Raw genomic sequence first — 14,611 nt, 5'->3', positions numbered from 1 at the left:
CGCGATCCTTGCTTCCGTAATCCTTACCAATCCACGGCCCATATCCAAAAAGATGCTTGAACCCGCAAAAAAGATACAAAAGACGGGGACGATAGTTCTTTAAAAAGGAGAAGATATGGAAGGGATTCTCCAGCACTTTATTACAGCAAAGGAAACGACCTAAAAACCTTGCTAAATTCCAATCATAAATTCATATAACACGATGAAGTTCTTGCTTGTCCTCGCTCTCGTCTTGTTCGCTCTTACTCAGTGTATAAAAGTCTTTTGTCGTTTTACTTTCCGAGCGACTCTTCATACTAACTTTATGCTGCAGTGACAACTGTCCATGCCGATTGCGTCCTCAGTTCTTGTCAATTTAAGCCCCTGTGCGACGCAGGCAAGAAAGAGACTGCATGCACAGTTCAAGGCGGGAGAGGAGAATTTGGATGCGATGCGCTTACGAGCAGAGTGTTGTGCTGCAACCAAGGCGAGTGCAGTAAGATCAAAATCGATCCGTAAAATGGACCGCATCATGTTGATAGCTCGCAGAAACAAGAATTATCAATTGTAGAAATTGTATAGTAAATAGAGCCAGCGAGTGCAACTACTCGTACACATGTATTGCAGTCAATACAATTGAAAACTCTCATGAAGATAAACAAATGATGGTATCATGTGATTGCCATAGTAACCAGGAGGCACAGCACAGATCAGTGCGTTTGGGGAGCTGTCGCTCGCCCACCATTAGAGTCATGTCGGTAGCCATTGCTCGCTGTCGGCACCTGTTACGCCCACTAATTGCACGGGGACACTGCTTCAAGGTCGTCGTAGCATACCGTCTTTCAATCCTTCATTCTGGCACTTTATTTCACTCTCGCACATCTGTTACTGCAAGCCCATTTTCCAACATGTCCAACGGAATCAAGCAGCCCGAGTGGGCAAAGCCGGAAGGTACACCTGTCCCACCCCTGCGCATCCTCAACTCAATGACAAAGTCCAAGGTACTTGTCACTGTTTCTCCGAGCAATGTTACGCACCGCCATGAAATGTAAAAACATGCGTTGATCTTTTTTTTTTAGGAAGAATTTATCCCGATAAGTGGAAACCAGGTTGGGTGGTACTGCTGCGGGCCAACTGTATACGACAAGTCACACATGGGACATGCGAGGTGCGTTTTTGGGTATTACTGCTACCTGTAGATCGATGTATGACTCATCCCCTTGTAAAGAGCGTACATTACCTTTGATATCCTGCGCCGCATTCTCGAGGATTACTTTGGGTACAACGTCTTTTATGTTATGAACATCACTGATGTTGATGACAAGGTAAGGTTGCAGCATGGGGGCAAGCCTGTGATAAGTAATGAAGCTCATTGCGGTCTTTTCAGATTATCAGAGAAGCTCGATACAAGTATCTCTTTGAAAGTCTTAAAGCCGAGACGAATGCACTAACGACCGACTTGATCGCTACCGTGGAAGAAGCATGGGGAACCTATGTGACATCGAAATTCAAGACGTACGCCCCGAGATCAATAAACGAGTTTAGTGCGTTTTTGGAAAAGTACAAGAATGGCGGTATTCCAGAGGCACAAGAGGAAGCCAAGTTTGACTTGTTTGTCAAAACTGCGGTGAGTTGGCGCACAGTCCTGGAGCAAACTCGATTCGTATTTGCCTACTGCAGTTGTCTGACACGATGCCTACAGACACGTACGGTAGAAGCCTTGGTTAGCGCCAAGACATCCTTGGAGAACGGATCGACCGGCAAAGAGGCTGCGGATCATTTATTGGACGCTAGCCGCGACGTTGTGGCCTCATGGATAGACTCCAAGGTTTGGCCCTGGCGCGCCGATCTGACCAAGAACATGTTGCTTACCTCGGTTTCTGCAGCACGGACATACCGTCACAGATCCAAAAGTGTTCCGGGAGTTTGCAGCGTACTGGGAAGATGCGTACTTTAAGGACATGGACGCATTGAACGTGGGTTGGCAGTAATATATGTATTACGAACGTGAAATCAGGCTAAGATGATAATGCACACGCTAGATCCGTCGACCTGATGTACTGACTCGTGTTAGCGAGTACGTCCCTGAGATTGTCACGTACATTGAAAAGATTATTCAAAACGGATATGCGTAAGCTCTGTAGACGATTTTGTCGAAATGGCAGACTACTCACGTACCGTAAATGACAGATACGAGGCGGACGGCTCTGTCTATTTTGATACGGTTCGATTCGATAATGCGCCCAACCACAATTATGCAAAGTTAGAACCCTGGTCAGCCGGGAATACCAAACTGTTGCAGGAAGGGGAGGGAGACTTGAGTGGGGAAGCCATGGGGAAGAAGAATTCAGCTGACTTTGCGTTGTGGAAAAAGAGCAAGGCGGGAGAACCTGCTTGGCCGTCTCCTTGGGGCGCGGTGGGTAGTTGGCTCGGTATTTGTGTGCCTTTTTTTCGTATATTGACGGTTAAATATAGGGTCGTCCGGGGTGGCACATTGAGTGCAGTGTCATGGCCAGTGATGTTCTTGGCGAGCAGTTGGATATACATACCGGTGGGATCGACCTCGCTTTCCCGCATCACGACAATGAGATGGCTCAGGCAGAGGTAAGCAAAACACGCACAAACAAGAACCACCGAAAGCTGGGACATTATTATGTGAATGCGTCTTTTGATGACGGCAGTTCATTCATTCCGCTTTCAAGATCAAAATGTTTTGAGCTGACCTTGTGTTGGCAAGAAACTGTCGGGGCTATTCTCTGGCCGGGAATGCTATCGTTTTGTTCACGGCTCGTTCCAAAACCGTACATTTGCAATACTTGGCTATCCACATGACTAACTGTTGGGTGCTTGTAGGGATATTATGACTGCCGTCAATGGGTCAACTACTTTATCCATGCGGGACATTTACACATTGAAGGACAGAAAATGAGCAAGAGTTTGAAAAACTTTGTGACGATCCAGGTACGCTTCCATGCAGTGCCAGATGAAATGGGCGTGAAAAGGTACTGATTGAATGATAGGAAGCGTTAACGCAGTATACAGCGTCCCAGATCCGGCTCATGTTTTTGTTGCATCAGTGGAACTCTGTGCTTGATTTTGGGAGTGGGTCGCTAATGGAGGCCAAGACGGTTGAAACCACCATTCAGGTAGGATTGTGTTTCCATGGGTAAGAAAGAATATCAATTGATTCTGTTTGCAGAATTTTTTGGCGAACGTCAAAGCAGTTGTGATGGAACAGCAGTCGTCTGTGCAGGCCTTTACGGGGGCACATCAGTATCGGGATGCTGAAAAGCAGCTTATGGAAAAGTATGTGCCTTTGTTTGGTAATTGGAGTATCTAAACTCACTGTACACCTCCCGTTTGTGTAGGTTCCGAACAAAACAACATCTCATTCACCTCGCCCTCCTCGACTCCTTCAACACCCCCACAGTCATGTCCGAACTACGCGAGCTCATCAGCGTCGCAAACGCCTACTACACCGACGCCACCAAAAGCAAATCTGTTAATGCGGACGTGTTGGCCAAGATTGCCAAATATGTGACGCATCTCCTGCGAATGTTTGGTGTGTTTGGAGATGGGAATCCGGATATAGGGGAGGGGTTGCGGAAAGAGGAGACGAATGTTTTGCCGTATGTGGTTGCTCTGTCAGCGTTTAGGGATGCTGTGAGGGATTTGGCGCAGAATCGGGGAGGTGAGTGCCAGTGTCGCTTTTCTTTGGTTGGTGATGGGGTGTTGATTGTGGGCGCAGATTACAAGGATTTGCTGCGGTTGTGTGATAAGCTCCGGGACGAGGATATGGTGGAGTTGGGTGTTGTGTTGGATGATCGGGAGGGTGCGTACCGGTGCTTTTCTCTTTTTTGTTGATAACAGGAAGGCTAATTGGTAACAGACGGCAAGGCCCTGGTTAAGCTGATTGACAAGGAGACACTGATTCGACAACGAGAAGAAAAACGACAGGTAAGCATCATGTCGTAACATGGAACGCTTTACACATCAAGGAGTAATAATTTGGCACGCGAATTATCGCAGCGCGAACACGAAAAGGCCCTCGAAAAAGCCGCCCGCCTCGCCCTCGCACAAACCAAACGGGCCGAGAAGCTCCTCAAAGGCAAGACGCCTCCCTCGGAATTATTCCGTACATCAGAGTACTCTGAATGGGATGAAAAAGGATTACCGACCAAGGATAAGGATGGGGAAGTGCTGAGCAAGAGTCGGCGAAAAAAGTGTGAAAAGGAGTGGGGCGTGCAGAGCAAGTTGCATGAAGAGTATTTGGCTAGTCTAAAGGAATGAACACTTGTTTGTATGTATGTTTTTAAAAGATTAAAAAGATATTAGATATGGATATGTCATCACTCAACACGTGCCACAGACTGAATTCCGAAAAAATTCCGTCACGAAATATCTTTTTGAAATTAAACAATTTGGGATAACCCCAAGTTCCACCATGCTGCATAGACGATCATGTCACTCTCCGAAGGTGAATACGAAGTATTAGAAGAATGTATCGAAATCAAGGTATTGCCTCCTCTTTTGTCCTGTTTCTCCCCAAACCCACAACACCCATTCACACTTTACTAGCATCCAAGCACGCATACCCACATTCGGACCCTCTCAGCCTGCACAGGCGCCATCCTAACTTCCCTCCTCGTAACGCCCTTTGATGTAGTCAAAACCCGGATGCAGTCGTCAGCATACCCATTGTCAACGCAGAGTATAATAAGAGTTGTGGTGGGGAGTGAGGGTGTGAAAGGGCTTTGGAGGGGACTGGTTCCAACATTGTGAGTATCAACATATGGATTTATATAAAAGATGAGTTGCTTATTTTTTATTATGTAGGGTCATGTCTGTTCCGTCGACAGTTGTTTATTATATTGGGTATGAAGATGTGCGGGGACGGATGGTGGCACGGTGGGGTGAGGGTGTGTATGCCCCACTCGTTGCGGGGGGGTTAGCAAGAAGTACGTTACATGGCACTCTATGTTTTTGGGCTCAAGTCTAATTGTTTGACTTTTTGTGTATAGCGCTTGCTGCGACGTTGACGTCCCCACTCGAGTTATTGCGTACGCGGATGCAAGCGGGGAAGATGCGCAGGGTCCGTGATGTGAGGGCTTGGATTAAGAGTGAGGGGGTGAGAGGGTTGTGGAGGGGATTGGGGCCAACACTTTGGAGGGATGTACCGTTTAGTGGTGAGTACACACGTCAGGATGAGCATGCATGTGTGCATTGTTTTGTTTGTTATGGCGGCTAATGTGGTTGGGTTTAATAGGAATATACTGGTTAACATACGAAAAAACAAAAACCCACCTCCCAAATCCAACATCAACCCATATCGAATTCCGCAACGCCTTTCTATCGGGTGCTGTTGCGGGTACAATTGCTGCAATATTGACCACACCTTTTGATGTGGCCAAGACAGTCATGCAAGTCGGTGCAGAAGGGGGGATGGTGCCGGTTTTGAGGGAAATTGTGAGGAGGGAGGGGTGGAGGGGGTTGTTTAGAGGAGTGGAGCCGAGAGTGGCCAAAGTTGCGCCGGCTTGTGCGGTGATGGTGTCGAGTTATGAGGTTGGGAAACGGCTGTTTTGATCTTGTTTAGATTGCGGATGCGCTTTGCCGTTCGCGGGCGCTTTATTTATCTTTACATTATTTTAGTGTTTAGCATGTATAGTGTTGGAGGGTTGGCTACTAGGCGGGAAGATCTCTTGAGCAATATATCTGGGCATCCTCATTTGAGAACAGTGTGCCTGTGAATAAAAATACTTTTCACTCAAATGTCAAGCATTTGACGCACCCAACATACAGCTAAATCTCTTTCTCTCTCTATACTATATATATATTTGCAAAAGAAAAAAAAAACTTTTCAACACATTGGTGCAGTATAGCTCTCTATGCGCAAGAGCAGAGGTACTAGGTCACAGACACTATGATACAAGAAAAAGATGAACAAGTCATGAGGAGATCGGTGATGATAAAGGCGTAATAAAAGTGGAGGTGAAGGTGCTGTCAAGGTGGATGATGAGGAGGTTTGGGTGAATGGACGTTTAAAGGAAGCAAAGACTTGTGGCGAGATCCAGCCAATGCTGCTGTGGCGGGACAGCATGTCACAATGTCCATTCGATTCCATGTTCTAGAGTCTATCGTCTGTTTGGCGCGAACGGCACGAACAACGTGTTCAATCGTTTCTCGCATTTGGCGTTCATCGACAGATTTTCGGGTTCTCAGATTTCAACGGTCCCCATTGAGCTTCCCGTTCGGCTGCCTACTCTGTTGTTCGTGGGCAGATTTTCGTCAGTCTCTCGTCGGCCGCCCACTATCGTCCGCAACAGATTGTTGATTCTTGTCAACGTTCACGATTATCATGGACACTCGTTACTGTACGGCGGTGGTCGCGCCTCGACCACCTTTTCCCGTTCCGGCCACGTGCGAACTCTTCTCAATGGATCCACCTCTTGCCCCTCTTGTCCAACCGCAAAGGTCATTTCAACCCTCGCCCTCCTCACAATAGCCGAATGCTCCTGTCCCAAGGCCTGAATATTCCGCAACCACTTGTCGTACTCTTCTCTAGTGACATGCAATCTCCCGCCCACACCTGTCAGGAATTCCCGTTCCATGGTATTGACATCATTCAACGGCAATCCTGTCATTTTCGACCATGTCTTATTGGCGTACCGGTCGTCTGTGTGGTATTTCTGGGCGAGGATGAGAGCCGAAACGAAGACGCGGAATTCCGAACCTTCTCCTGTATGTGATTTCGGAACTGCTTGTCGTAGGCGGGCCACGTATAATAAAGAAATGAGAATGTGGGGGAGGGAGCAGTTTGCTCTGTGAATGACATTGTGGACGGCTTCGAAAAAAGCTGGGTACCAATGTGAGGTGCCCGGTGGACTGATGACGGATGCGGATGGAGAGGGGAGAGCAGACGGTGCAGAGGGAGGTGAGGGATAGTTTGGAGACACGAGGGATGATGGCGATCGAGGAGGGATGCGATGCCATATTCTGTGAACTGCAAAACAAACAAACTCGCTGGCGTCTGCCGACAGTTTTCCGTTTGTCGGTTGTGTGCTTGCAGAGGGTGCTGCTCGCAGACCGTCGAGTCTGGCGTTGTGCGAGTCTTGCAAGAGAGCGGGGGTGACGACTGTGCCCGAGTCTGGCGGCTTCTTGGTGTTGTTGCCTGGACCCAAAGTAAAAGTGTGGGACATTTGTGTTGACGAAGCGAGAGCGTGCTCGTGCGTCGCTGCCGTGACATGCCGGCGTGGTGGTGGAACGTGTCCTCTCTGTTGTTGGGGATGTTGCATTTCGACCAAGCGTCAAAAGGAATGAGGAAGAGAAGAGCGGGTGTGCATAGGTCATAAAGAAGGGTTCGCTGTGCGCGTTACAAAAGTGGTAAGGATTGCGCAGTTTCCCAGTTCGTGCCTAGTTCCAAAGCAAGTCAACTAAAGGTGTGTGTGTGTGTGTGGCTGTAGTCGGTCCTACAAAGGCAATGAGGTTCAAAAGTAAATGACAAAACGCAGAATGACAAAGCCCAAAAATAGAAAAACGACGACGACGACGACGACGAAAGGCGGAAAAGAAGGCGAAATTGTGGCAGTGACCATAATGATTATATCTGATTATAATGATTATAATCAATATCATCGGTAATAAATGCAAAAGCGTGGGAACTTTTCACAATGGGGCTGAGGACTTTCCATTTATGGTTTAATTATGTCATCTTCAGCCTTGCCCACAGCCTCGCATTGGAGGAATTTGACGCACTGAAAAAGGCTATGGGGGCATACGGGCGATGGAAGGAGTGGATTTGGGTTATTGGATATTGGCAACTGGTGACAACCAACTGCGATATGGCCATGGCACACAAAAAGTATTGCATGGGGCACGGTTGGAATGGGCAGGGCATGGTTGGGGCAGGCAATGCCCGATGCAATGGGCTTTCCGATAGCCGAATTTGAAACTTGTTGGATACTCTTGGCAAAAGCAACTCAAGGGACTTTTCGTCAAAGACTGTCTTGACTTTGGAGAGTGCGCAAGAAGCGCCAGAAGCATGTCCAGTTTGTTGCGAGATTCACCCGCATAACGAACAGAGTGCGGCATCTTATCAGATCATTAATACGTTTTAATCTCATTCCATATGGTAAAACCCATGTACATAAATACAAAAAAAAGTAAATGCAAAAAAATACCAATACAATTCTACTTGTGTCGCTTGTTTCCCTTCTTACCACCTTTATTCGTTCCTCCCGATCCGCCGCCCTTTACAACCACTTCACTCCCATCCCGAGTAGCCTTCATCATACTCTTGAACCGTCCCGCAATCTTTGCGCCCTTGCGTCTAGAGAAAACAAAAGAAACAATCAACAAATGATTGCAGCGATTCACGCCAAAATATTGATACATACTTTTGTCCTCCAACCACCTTTGATGTCAAAGGAATATACGCAAACGGATCAGGCATACCAGCCTTTTTGACATCCCCCTTGGCGCGTTTCGCGCGGTACTGCCGCCCCAACATGCGCTCCATCTCTGCTTTATCCATATCGTCCTTCTTCTTCAATTTGCCTTGTCCCCATCCCAAACCGGTCCCCGTAGCACCCTCTTCATCAGGGTCATCGCGCTTGCGTTTATTGGGCTGCAGGAATTTGATGTTGCCAGTTGGGGTGCGTGTAAAGGCGAGTTCAGAGATGCGGGAGGCCTTGTAGTGGTCTTCGGGTTCAGGTTCTTGTGGTTCAGCTTCATCAGAATCGGAGGGATCTTCGAATACGAGTTTACCGTCTTGAGTGGCGAATTCATGTGGCGTGGAGCGGGATTTGGAGGAAGGTGCAGAAGTGACGCGGGAAACGATGCGGGCGTCCAAAAAATCGGCCACGTCTTCGTCTTCTCTTATACGCGTCTTTGAAGCTTGAGGGGTCTTTGTGCGTTGAAGGGCGTCTTTGAAGCGGTCGGGAATATACTTTTCATCATCATCGCTACTCGACAATTCAGATTCAGATCCATACAAGGCCTCTTCAAATTGCTTTTGGGCGACTTTTCGGGGCTTCTCAATCTGTTCCTCCTCGCTCTCGCTTTCTTCTTGGGCTTGCCGAGCGGCTGCTTTGCGCTTTTTGAGACGTTCACGGCGTTTCCGAATGTTGTTCAAAAGTTTCTTGTCCGAATCGGGGACAAAGCCTTCAACGGCTTCATAAGAGAACTTTCGGACAAGGCGCTCAAAAATGTGTCGGACTTTGGACTTGAAGGCGGATTTGTGTGGGCTCGTGTGCGCGAGAATGGACGAAACCTGGTTTTTGTTAATCAATCTATCAGCAAACGCGTTGCAAACCAATCCCGCACAGCAGCAATAAAACGTACGATATGCTCCAGCTCATCCGCCAACACATCCTGTGGCACCGTAACAACGGCAACTTTAACAAATCCGAGCGCGGCTTTGACGACCTCCCGATTCTTTGACTCCATCACAATCAAAACAGTCGACACCAACTCTCTCAAAAAGGCATCATCCAACCGCGACCCAAACTCAAAGACCAGTCGCCCCAAACTCGACACAGCAGCACTTTGCATCGTAGCCGTATCACCCGCCAACCCCGCAACCACCATTGTGAAATATTCTTTCAAATTGACTTGGCCGCCGGGGGTCTCATCATCCAGCGCCCGCTGGAGAGCGTCCATGTCCCACGCATCCTCCGTCACACCCCCGGTCAACATCTTGCGTCCCATGGCTACAAGACAATCGTACGCTGCATTGCGCGCCTTTTCACTCGCTTCCTTGGTAGCCAACATGACTTCAGACAACGCAACAGGGATATACGTCAACAGCAGAGCCTGGTCCTGAGCCGGGATGGCAATTGCGACACGTTGCAACAGCTGCATACGCGCCTTCTTGGCGCCCGAGGAAGCCTTGGACAGAACTTCGGGATCTAGGAGACGATTCACCAGCTCTTCCAGGTTGAGAACAGGAGGACGAAGGTACTCTATCACATGGTTCAACGCCTTGTAAGTCCTTTTCTGGAGCGTAGGGTCCGCATCCCGTAGCTGCCCAGTGAGAACCTTGTAAAACACCTCAACAGGCGAATCACCCGACGTCGTGGATGCTGGCACAAAAGGCAAAAGAATCAAAAGTAAATCGAGTATAGCATAGTCCCTCAACCTCCCCATTTGCGCAACAGCTGATTCCGGTTCCGGATGTGGTTGTGATTGGGATTGAAGGAGCGTTGTCACGAGGGACAAAAAGTAACTGTTGACAGCGCTTGGATCGGCGATGGGGAGGAAGGACTGAATCGTTCGGGCATAGTGTTGGTTTTCCCGTTCATGGAGGGATTGGAGAGCTTGGCCTTTAGTGGCGTCGAGAATATCCGGAGGGAGGGTAGTGTAATTATTGCAGAGGACGCTGAGAAAGCGTGTTGCGTAGGATTTAAAGTTTTCCAATCCTTGTGCAGCCTGGTTGGCATCTTTCTTTCGTTGTGCAACAACGTCATCTCGCCCGTCCTCCATGCCTTTCACATCTGCTACTTTCCTGTATCCCTCCACCAAATTCTGTAACGCTTCACACACAACGGGCCTGAAATCCGGTTCGGACGGTAAGTCCAGAAAGACTTCTTTCGGGGCACCTTGGAGAATCTTTCCAAACACGGGTCCAGTTGTTGCAAAGGATGATTCTACGTCCGGAGGAAGTGTCGAGCAGAATCCTGGTACTAGAGCCCATACCTGCGTCCCTATCGTTTCGTACAGCTTGGCTTCGACCTGCCGATTACCTCTCCACGCATCACCGCTCTTTTCGAACATGCGCTGGGCGAGGGGTAACAGGTCCTTTGAGAGAAAAGACAATGTATGTGGCCCAAATGCAGAGGATGGTATGCCAATGATGGTGGGGAGAGGTCTGTTGAGTGCTTCCATGAACGTGGATAGGAGGTAGGGACGACGGGGCTGGGATGGAATTTCGTTCTCAATGTTGAGAGGAACAAACGAGACAAAGTTTTCAAAGCCGAGTGACTGGACCGCAGCATGCAAGGCGACCTCCAGTTCCTCCTTGTAGGGGAAACTTTCGCCATAGGCTGGGTCGTCACGGAATGCCATGACATTAAATAGAGTTCCGCGGACCAGTTGAGGAAGGACACTACCAAGGCGATCAAATAGTGCTTCAGCGATTCCCAGGATGCCACCCCACGCGGATCGGTAGCGAATGTCGCTTAACCCGGTGTTGATGACTTGGATCATCACCATGAGACGGGATTCTGCGTCGTCTGTCATGTCCGACCGGCTGGCTTCTTGCACCATAGTCTCTGTCACGCATTCTCGCACCATAGCCGAAAATACTTGTGCAGCCTTGTTGACAATGACAGCCTTCGTGGCCTGCTGACCAAACACGGCCTCAAAAGTCTTTTTGAAAACCGAAACAAGCAAGTCAGGAAAGTCCGTCAAAGCATACTGCCTCTCTGTCGACATCATGCCGTCCTCGTTTCGCTCGGCTTCCCTAGCGAGCTCCGCCAATTTCGAAAACCCTTTCCCAATTAATTCCAACCAAGCCGGGATCAGTGTTGCGTCGTTTTGGTAAGGACGCATCTCCAAGAGCGCGCGAATGACAGAGTCCAAAAGCGCCATGTCCAAATGGGGAAAGATTTCCTCTTTCTCCAAAGAGGTTCCAAATAGGGCTTCCAGGACGGAAAAGATCCACTGGGTCAAGATGGTATTCCCAGTTCCGGATGATCGAACAGGTAATCTCAGTAATGTCTCGCAAAGCGCACGCAGTTTACCTCTCGTCCGATCATGACCTCCCTGCATGGCCAAAACCGGGAGCGTTGCTTTGAGAAACACCAAAACGTGGAGAACCTGCTGTTCGAGTTCCTTTCTGTTCTTAGCGGACACACTCCCCACTGTTTCTGCATATTCTTGCAAAGATCCCATCGTGTAATCAATGGTCGTCAATGTAGCGGGGTGGTGTGTGCTCGGTGGTGGTGGACGGCAAAGAATCCGTTTGACAGCCTCAAGCGCCCGTCGTCGCACTTTGGGCCGCCCATCGACAGACATGACCAACAGCACCTGGAACAGCTTTTTACACGTCAGATCTGTTGTCCACCGCGCGTGATCTTGAGCAGACAGGAGAGATTCAAAGCACGCGAGTACAGATCGAACAAGTGGCTGTTCGTCCTGATATGCCTCGAGTGTCCCACCCAGCGTCCGCGACACGTCATCAAACTTTAGTCTCAATATGGAGCTAGGTATTCTTGGGAAGACAATCGACAAAATGTGTGTCACGGCAACAAGGACCCCACGCTGTTCCGCATCGACAGCTGTCGCCCGCTGCTGTTCCAAAATGGTCATTAGCGCCCCGAAATAAGCCAAAGGTGTCAATTGTTCGCCTTGTTCCTGAATAGCTTCTTCGACAGCAGTGAGAATGATGGCAGCCTGTTTTTGGTTCTCGAGACCAGAGTTGGTTTGGGAGCGTATCTTAACAAGAGCGTCATTGTGGAAAAAGTCTTGTTCTTCCCGGCCTGACGCCGAGTCGGGGTTGGCAGTAACCGCCATGTTGCCCTTTTTCTGTACTGCTGGCGCTCCTTCCTCGAATGTAATGCTACCACCTTGTTCCTTTGCGCGTAAAGAATGTCCACCCCAAAATAAAATTGCGCAAATGAAACCCCGACGCTTGCAACCTTTGTTCTGCTCAGATGCTGCAAAACGTCGACAAAAACAAAAAAATTCCATTTAGCTCAAAAATGGAAATATGACATCCACGTGATTTTCATTTCCATTCCGATGAACTTTTTGGCCTTTGCGAGCGACGGATTGCTTGTCGAGTAGATTTTCCAATATGAACCACCGCATAGCAGGGGTGAGCACGAAGATGGGTTTGTGTGCCAGAATAGTGTGTTAACGGCGGGTAATGGGTCTGGATTTTGTAGAAAGCCGCGCGGGCAGTCTTTTCACGAAATGTTCGGAGTGTGGTCCCGTTGCCTCGGATCAGCTCATGTGTCCGCACACTTGCGACCTCCGACTCTGAACCCAAGCGGGATCTGGACACCTATTATGGGTTACACTCCCTCGACTGTATGTACTTTTAGAGTCCGCATCGAAAGACAAAAATGTAACTAACGTGCACTTGTAAAGTGAAGGGCGAACCCCTCGACATTCCCCTCCTCCCGACCCCGAAACCAACACACCACGCCCTCGCCTGCACACTCCACCTCCAAGGATATATGCCTGACCACCTCGATTTCGTAGCACACTTTTGCCGACATTCAGCCCACGCGATGCAAATGCCCTGCAGCGAGACAATCCATCTCCCTGTGCAGACGAAAAAGTGGTACGTGATCAAAGGCCCCTTTGTGCACGCCAAGACCAAGGAAGTGTTTGAGCAGAAAAAGTACGTGAGAGCCCTACAAGTCTTTGATGCGAGTGAGGAAAGTGTCAAGGAGTGGATAGCGTATATTGTCAAGAATGTACCGGCGGGGGTGGACGTGCATGTGGAGCGACATGTCCGATCGACGTTGGAGAGTGAGGCACCTCTTGTGGATATTGCGAATGCAAAGAGGGAGATGACGTTCCAAGAGCGGGTGGAACAAAAGGCAAGCGAGTTTGTCGCTGGATGGACGCGGAAGGCGAAATAGGATGTATAACGTCTGGATCGGCGAGATGACACTACATACACACAACAAGTAGATGATGAGTAATAATATTATTTCTGCATTGTATATGTTAGCGGTGATTTGGGCAATCTCTGAGCTCTCATCGTGTGGATGTGCTACCAACGCGATGCGTGCCTCTTGATATGCCGTGAAGAAAGTTCAATTGAAGCGATCCAAGTACCTCGGATTAAAAGTCACATTTAGATGGGTACGCTCCAGCCGACAATAGCAAGCCCGCACAGGAAACAATGGCATTTGCCGTACCAAGTTGTGATTGAACAAAGCCAGCTCTCCTCTTGACTCCTCTTGAGCTCTTCCGCTGCGTATTGAATCACTGAACTTGGTCGTTATTATTCCTACTGGGAACTGATGCATCGTGTCCACAATAATAGATGCACACGTGAGCTGCCGGATATCCAACTCTTATGGTTTGAACGCTTGGGTGACATCCAAGAAGCGCTCAACTGGCGGTGACCTCTCTTGGTCTTCTCTACGATTGGGTCATGCACTGGACCTCTCCACCTGGCATTACGCCCGCTCTCGACCCGTCCTCCGCGGCCTCAACGTTAGCTGCCTTCGTGCCGCGGCTCAAACCCGGACGATTGTCAAACGTATGTCAATACTGTCTCAGTCATCATCTCTAGGCTCCTCTATGAGGAAGTTATGTCCGATATGGGGACCGTCGCGCAATCTGGTGTGAGCGATGAAGACGTCGTTTCGAACTCTATGTATCTCCTGTCAAGCAAGTTGCACTTGTGACGATGAATGGCTTGCTAAGTGTGAGTATGGGATGTACTGTATGATTAGACTGGGTCCACCTGCGATCCTCGCAAGAAGGTCGATGAAAGGGTTCATTCGCGCCTCTATGGACGGCGTTGAATGACTATGAAGGAAACTGGATGAACTTTGCGGACGAATCAAAGGGGAAGGACAGATTGAATAAACAGATGGAATATTTTGTTCAAGAACCTGAGGATAGGTTTCGGTTATGATGGCCAGCACTCCATGTGGCAAGGTGATGGGCC

The 14,611-nt window shown here is 49.0% G+C and overlaps 5 protein-coding genes across 5 annotated transcripts; 3 read left to right on the top strand and 2 right to left on the bottom strand.

Annotated features, from left to right (window-relative positions):
- Positions 1-726: 726 nt before the first annotated feature.
- SPPG_06246 (cysteine-tRNA ligase) lies at positions 727-4,325 on the top strand. The gene is made up of 16 exons (XM_016754455.1): positions 727-980; positions 1,059-1,147; positions 1,208-1,304; positions 1,367-1,606; positions 1,682-1,807; positions 1,866-1,955; positions 2,022-2,110; positions 2,170-2,395; positions 2,455-2,583; positions 2,833-2,940; positions 3,000-3,125; positions 3,179-3,285; positions 3,348-3,670; positions 3,728-3,811; positions 3,869-3,936; positions 4,009-4,325. Exons 1-16 carry the CDS (start codon positions 732-734, stop codon positions 4,267-4,269), a joined length of 2,412 nt encoding a protein of 803 aa, XP_016606597.1. The 5' UTR covers positions 727-731; the 3' UTR covers positions 4,270-4,325.
- Positions 4,326-4,346: 21 nt separating this feature from the next.
- SPPG_06245 (uncharacterized protein) lies at positions 4,347-5,743 on the top strand. The gene is made up of 5 exons (XM_016754454.1): positions 4,347-4,494; positions 4,558-4,757; positions 4,816-4,937; positions 5,001-5,165; positions 5,246-5,743. The coding sequence occupies exons 1-5, from the start codon at positions 4,441-4,443 to the stop codon at positions 5,560-5,562; spliced, it is 858 nt and encodes a 285-aa protein (XP_016606596.1). The 5' UTR covers positions 4,347-4,440; the 3' UTR covers positions 5,563-5,743.
- SPPG_06244 (uncharacterized protein) lies at positions 5,722-7,511 on the bottom strand. The gene has a single exon (XM_016754453.1). It carries the CDS (start codon positions 7,269-7,271, stop codon positions 6,333-6,335), a length of 939 nt encoding a protein of 312 aa, XP_016606595.1. The 5' UTR covers positions 7,272-7,511; the 3' UTR covers positions 5,722-6,332.
- A 560-nt stretch (positions 7,512-8,071) lies between these two features.
- Positions 8,072-12,620, bottom strand: SPPG_06243 (mRNA-binding protein RRP12). Its single transcript, XM_016754452.1, has 3 exons — positions 9,319-12,620; positions 8,373-9,247; positions 8,072-8,305 (listed from the first exon to the last, which is right to left on the bottom strand). The coding sequence occupies exons 1-3, from the start codon at positions 12,487-12,489 to the stop codon at positions 8,167-8,169; spliced, it is 4,185 nt and encodes a 1,394-aa protein (XP_016606594.1). The 5' UTR covers positions 12,490-12,620; the 3' UTR covers positions 8,072-8,166.
- A 124-nt stretch (positions 12,621-12,744) lies between these two features.
- Positions 12,745-13,672, top strand: SPPG_06242 (mitochondrial 37S ribosomal protein RSM10). Its single transcript, XM_016754451.1, has 3 exons — positions 12,745-12,793; positions 12,864-13,008; positions 13,069-13,672. The coding sequence occupies exons 1-3, from the start codon at positions 12,773-12,775 to the stop codon at positions 13,566-13,568; spliced, it is 666 nt and encodes a 221-aa protein (XP_016606593.1). The 5' UTR covers positions 12,745-12,772; the 3' UTR covers positions 13,569-13,672.
- The last annotated feature ends 939 nt before the right edge of the window (positions 13,673-14,611 follow it).

Source organism: Spizellomyces punctatus (assembly GCF_000182565.1).
Source record: "Spizellomyces punctatus DAOM BR117 chromosome Unknown supercont1.11, whole genome shotgun sequence".
In the NCBI taxonomy this organism is placed as follows: domain Eukaryota; kingdom Fungi; phylum Chytridiomycota; class Chytridiomycetes; order Spizellomycetales; family Spizellomycetaceae; genus Spizellomyces; species Spizellomyces punctatus.
This window is presented reverse-complemented; position numbering and strand designations above follow the sequence as displayed.